This window comes from Tupaia chinensis, unplaced genomic scaffold (genome assembly GCF_000334495.1).
Source record: "Tupaia chinensis unplaced genomic scaffold, TupChi_1.0 Scaffold143602_1, whole genome shotgun sequence".
Taxonomy (NCBI): domain Eukaryota; kingdom Metazoa; phylum Chordata; class Mammalia; order Scandentia; family Tupaiidae; genus Tupaia; species Tupaia belangeri.
In genome coordinates this window covers 1,159,475-1,165,073 of record NW_006203448.1, presented here as the reverse complement: position 1 = coordinate 1,165,073, position 5,599 = coordinate 1,159,475, and the positions used below count along the sequence as shown (strand labels likewise).

General features: G+C 52.7%; 1 protein-coding gene across 7 annotated transcripts in view; it reads right to left on the bottom strand.

Annotated features, from left to right (window-relative positions):
- Positions 1-5,599, bottom strand: part of AK8 (adenylate kinase 8) — a 147,421-nt gene that overhangs the window by 138,286 nt on the left and 3,536 nt on the right. For 3 of the 7 annotated variants that reach the window (XM_006164314.1, XM_006164315.1, XM_027766637.1), the window contains exon 2: positions 3,458-3,542. In XM_006164314.1, the coding sequence (XP_006164376.1) occupies positions 3,458-3,542 (85 nt within the window). Of the gene's footprint in view, positions 1-69; positions 173-3,446; positions 3,543-5,599 lie in introns of those variants that run through there. The other 4 variants (XM_006164316.1, XM_027766638.1, XM_006164317.3 and 1 more) reach the window with 4 other exon arrangements.

Sequence of the window (5,599 nt, the reverse complement as noted above, 5' to 3'; positions counted from 1 at the left end):
GGGGGGAGACACACCCCCCTGCCGCTCTTGCCCGGGGGGCAGGGCGTGCTTGTCCAGGCCCCTCCATACCTCCTACACTCCTCCAGAACGTGAAGGCTGGGCTAAACAGATTCCAGGCTTCTTCCTCTCCCGGAAGGTGCAAAGGCAAGGTGGTCTCCGGTCCCTCCTCTTCCTAGGCACAGGGAGGGACATGGTGGCCGCCTTCCTCCTTGTGGAAAGCAGCTGGACGGAGGACAAAGGCTGCACCGACAATCACAGGAGCCGCCAGCCCAAGGCCCGGGAGGGAAGCCAGGGCAGTGAGGGACAAACTCTTCCAATGGAGCTTCTAGGTTCAGTGGCTCCATTCCCTGAGAGCACCTGAACCAAAACATGGTGCCAGGCATTCAGGACAGAGAGGACCAGCCCCAGGCAGAGGTGGGCACAGCGGGCCTGGTCCTGAGCTAGAGAGCCAGAGAGCAGGGGCAGCACGTGGGAAGGAGCACAGTCTTTGGGAGGCATGAGACCCAGATTGATGGGAAGGGCACTAAAGGGGCTGGAAGGAGGTGGCAAAAGGAGGGAGAAGGCGACAGAGGTGGCCATCCAGCCAGCATCAGCTGCACTGCATCAACACCAGGAAGGGGTGTTTAAACACTGTGGGGTGCCCGCGGTGTGCATGGCATTTTTAGACAGGGTCTCGCTGTGTTGGAACCCTCCCACCTCAGCCTCCCAAGTGGACAGGACCATGCCAGGTGGGCTTTTAGGGCGGGCCAGGGGTGGAACCCATGTCTCCCATGTGGCCTCAGCCTGTCCTGTCTAAGAGCAGCACCCAGTGCCTGCTACCGCAGCAGGCGGATGTTTAAACTTATAAATCCTAACAACATGGACAGCTGGACACTGGAGACATCTGCGCAGAGGAGCAAGATCAAACCCCAGTGGACGTAACACAATGCATCCATTAAGGTATTTACCATCAGAAACCAAATTTGACAAAAATTAGCCTACTTCTAAATACTGAAAAACAAATACAGTCATTGAAATTTGGCATTAAGCCACTTTGTAGTACTGTTTATAATAAATGAATATTGTATGAAAAACAAACAAACAAACATAAAGATGGACCCTGCTTCTATCTTGGGCCCTTGAATGTTAGGCTGGGGACCAGCTGAGTGTTAAGGTTTGTAGTTCGAGAACAGAGCCGGGCACGTGGGCGCCACACCAGATTTTCAAGCCAAGAAAGCACCAGTGTGACCCGTTAACCGGGTTGGACGGCGGCACATCTGCTGACGCAGGCTTCAGTCCTGAACCATCTCAGAGCTCTACCAAGTGGAAACCATGCTGCAGGCCTGAGAGTGCCCTGCCCTGACCTGCTGGCAGGAGCACCAGAGGCTGCCCCCCCCCTGGCCACCACTGACTGGTCACCACTGGCCAGAGGGTCAGGGCCTCTGTCTCGGTTAACCAAATGAGGAAATTGGGGCCGAGAGAGTGATGGTCTCACACCACCTCTTTACACTTTAATAGGGGAATTTTGAAGATCAGTGAACTGAAGGGTCCATTCCTGATGAAGGGGGCACTGATGGGGCAGGACAGGGCACTAAGCTACAGGGTTTTATTTGTTTGTTTTAAGGCTATTTATTTCTTCCATGAGACAAGGAGACAACAAAAGCAGACACCCCAACAGGGTCGTCCCTGCCACGTCCTCGCCCTGGCCGCAGGTGGCCCAGACCACAGGCACACACGTGCCTGGTGTGCTCAGAGGGGCCCTGGCCCTGTACGTCCAGCTATGCTGCCCAGCTCTGCTCTGCAGCTTTGCTCTGGTTACTGTCCCCGACTTCACCAGGTTCCGCTCTGACCTTGGTTTTGGCTGTACCTCACCTTCACTCCATCTCCCTTCTCTCTCACTTGGCGTTGACCTTCACGTTCCCTCTGCACTTCCCTTCACTCACCTTCCACTTGCTTTCCCCATGGTCGGCTTTAACTTTCACTCTCCTTTCCTGGTTGATTTGGTGGCGGTGGCATTAGAGTGGCCATGAGCAGAGACACACTGGCAGCCCTCGGGCAGCAGAGCTCAGCTACAGGCTGGCAGAGGGGGATGCACAAGCCTTTTTCTCTGGCAAATAGAGCCCAAGCATGTGAGGCCTTGGGGGTGTGGTGGGGGACCTGGGTCTGCAGCAGCAAGGCCCGCCAGGAAGGAAGGGTGGGTTTCAAACCCTTCCTGTGAAGCAGGGACTACCGAGGAGGCACAACCTGTCTACACCTTATAAATGGCCACTTGCAAATGGAGGGCTGAGATGCACCTCTGCAGGGCAAAGCGAATGCCCTGGGAACAGTGGGTTGGAGAAGGCACGTGAAGGCGGTTCTCCAAGCCAACCCCCGTCTGGCTCTGTCCTCACCCAGGACATATGGGCCCTCGGGAACACCAGTGGAATGAGGCAGAGACTCAGCCGCACCTAAGTGGAGGCTCAGAAGAGGACACCAATGGGGTGCTCTCTGAACCCCCTGCATAGGTCTGTGCAATGGCATCAGGAGCCCAGAAGCCCCCCTCGCTGATGATCTGCAGACAAGCCTGAGCTGCATCAGGGCCTGTGTGGGGGGCACATGGAGGCCAAGCAACTGCAGCACCTGCAGGCTTGCAGCCTCCTCCCCCAGCAGCATTTCTCAGCCTAGGCCTCTCGTTTTTCATTTTTTGTTTTAAGACTGTGCCACGATCCTCCTGTGATTGCCCCTGAAGTGCTGGGATACAGGAATCAACTCGGGCCTCCCACACCCTCCCAGCCTGCAGAACGCGTCTTCACAGCACACACCACCACAGCCTGGGCCCACCGTAGGCCTCCGTTCCTCTCGGCTGCACCGAGTGCTGACCTCATTGGTGCTAGTACTCCTAGTGGCTACCGCACCAGTGAGAGACACAGCAAAGCTCCAAGACACCAGCTCTCCCCGACAGCTCGCACGGGAGGCAGTGATCCTCCACTTGGCTCATCAGCTATGGATTGGAGCAAAGGGCCTCCCTCACCTCAGCGCCTCCCTCCTGCTCAGTTCTGTGGTCTGGCCTTGGGTCTGGCCGACGCGCACTCGGGCGAGGTTTGGGGAGCTCTGGAACTCATTAACGGGCGCCGATAATGAGACCATCAGAAAAGCCCAGTGCTTGCCTGTCTAGGTAGACCAGAAACCAAAGTTACACCTGACAAGTGGAGTGATCAGAGAGCGTAAACCCAACAGGCGGCACCAGCTGGGGCAGCAAACCCATGAATAATTGATTTCACGGGCTATTCAGAGGTTTCCATTTTAATAACTTGGCAAGAGAATTTGTATTAGTTGTGCTCCAAAAGAAATTAAGGCATTTTTCAATTAACCGCTGCTGCAAATTTTCTAAACCCCTTCCACCCCATCCTGACCCTCCTGCAGACATAGGTAGGGCACACTGGCTCGCAGCTGTGCCCAGGATGGGGCAAGGTCCCCAGGAGACACACCGAGTGCTCACCGTTGTCGTTGTTCCGATGCAGGTGATCGATCATGAAAGGGATGGGGTCCTCAGGCTGATGGATCAGGAGCTGCTCCAGCATCGTCTGTGGGCACAGGGCAGACCCCCACTTGGTTTGCACTTGCAGTGCACCCTGGTCACCATGGATACCAGCTCTGGGGCTTGCTCTCTCCACTGCCCCTCACCAAACATGGGTTCCGCAGGACTCACTGTCTGCCTGGAGCCCCTGGGCGTGTCCAGGCCTGGGCCCCAGGGCCTGGCATAATCACAAGGGTGCCCAGTATAGGTACATGCTTGTAGGAGACCAGTGTCCCTCCAGAGTGGGACAGATTTTTTACCAGCCAAGATCTAAACCATCCCAGAAAGTCTGGACATTGAATCTGACTAAACAAACACTATCCAGGAAAAGAAGCTTCCAAAGTGGCAGAGCAAATGGCAAGTGGGCGGGAGGAACAGCTGACGGGCTGACTGGTCAGGGGCAGCTTTCCACCCCAGGACAGGCAGGGAGGGTCTTTGCCTCCAGGGAACAGGGAGGAAAGTTTCTCACTGAAATCTGAGAAGTCGTCCCCCCTCCCCAGCCCTGCTCTGCAGGTTCCGTCCCCTCCCTGGGCCTCTACTTCACCTGCTCAATGGCACAACTGGACTCAGTCTGCACGTACATCCCTGGTGTGGGGGTCATTTTAGCTGACTCATATATGCATATTTTTGTTTTAAAATAGGAACACGTTTAGTGTGCATTCGAAAAATAAGTAGGTAAAATCTCTTATGTTAAGTTGCTTAGGAAGAGGCAAAAGATATTTAATGTTTGTAAAGTAAGGTGATTTCAATAAATAATTAGAAGTGAGGCAGTGGTTATGTGAACCTACACACGTGATAAAATGTCATAGAACTGGGCCATTTGGTGGTGTGGTGGTCAAGGTAGCTGGATCTCACATGGCCAACTGCATGATTCAAGTTCTGGACCCGGTGGCTTGGAAATCACACCAGGCATAAGTGCATATGTGCCCAAAACCCCAAGAGGAGGATGGAGAAGGGACTGAGGTATGCTCATTTCTCCTAGGGGATGCTTTCTCACTTTCTGGCTCTTTTTCTCTGCACCCTCTCTCTCAGGTGAGTGCATGCAAATTATAGCAAAATTTTTAAAAAGAAAAAAATCATAGAACTGTACACAGAACAACAATAAGAAAAAAAAACGAGTGCAGGTAAAAATGGATCAAATCTTGGCCAGCCAGTGGTAATGGTGGTTAAGGTGGCAGATCCTCATGGCCAACTATGTGGTTTGAGTCCTGGACCTAGTGGCTTTAAAAATATTCCAAGAGTGTGCGTGCATGACCAAAATCCTGATAGGAGGGAAAAATGGAGGAGAAGGAATTGTGGCATGACCATCCCCAGGGGGGTGCTTTCTCACTTTCCCTCTCTTTCTCTGCTCTGGAGAGTGCACGTACTATCTAGTAAATGAAAGGGGAAAATAAAAGGAAAGAGAGGGAAGAACAGAAGGAAGGAAAGAAAGAAGGAAAAAAGGAAAGAAAGATTAAATCCAAATAATGCCTGCAGTCTGGGCCACAGTATGATCCAATGTCAACTGGCTGGTTTTGATGACAAACTTAGTTATTTCAAATGTCATCACTGGGAAACTTGGAGGAGGAGACCAGAGCAGCAAACTATTTTTGCATATTCCTGTGAATCTAAAATTATTTAAACATGGGTGTTAAAAACATGGAGACCAGGGAACCAGCAGTTGGCATAATGGCTATGTCGCTAGACTTCCATGTAGTCAACCACAGTTTGAATCCCAAACCCGGTGGCTTAAAACTCATGCCAGGTGCGTGTGCGTGCGTGCCCAGGATCCCAAGAGGAGAATGGAGAAGGGATTGCGGCGTGGCCGTCCCCCCTGGGGGGTGATTTCTCACTTTCTGTCTCTCTTTTTGGCAAGTGCACATACCCTATAGCAAAAACCTCTTAAAAAAAAAAAAAGGCAAAACAAAAAAACATAGAGGCTGGGGCTGGCAAGTGGCATGGTGATTGTGGGCACTGGATTCGCACATGGCTGACTGTGGTTCAATTCCTAGACCTGGCAGCTTGCTTGCTTTCTCTCTCTCTCTCTCTCTCTCTCTCTCTCTCTCTCCCTCTCTGGTCAAATTA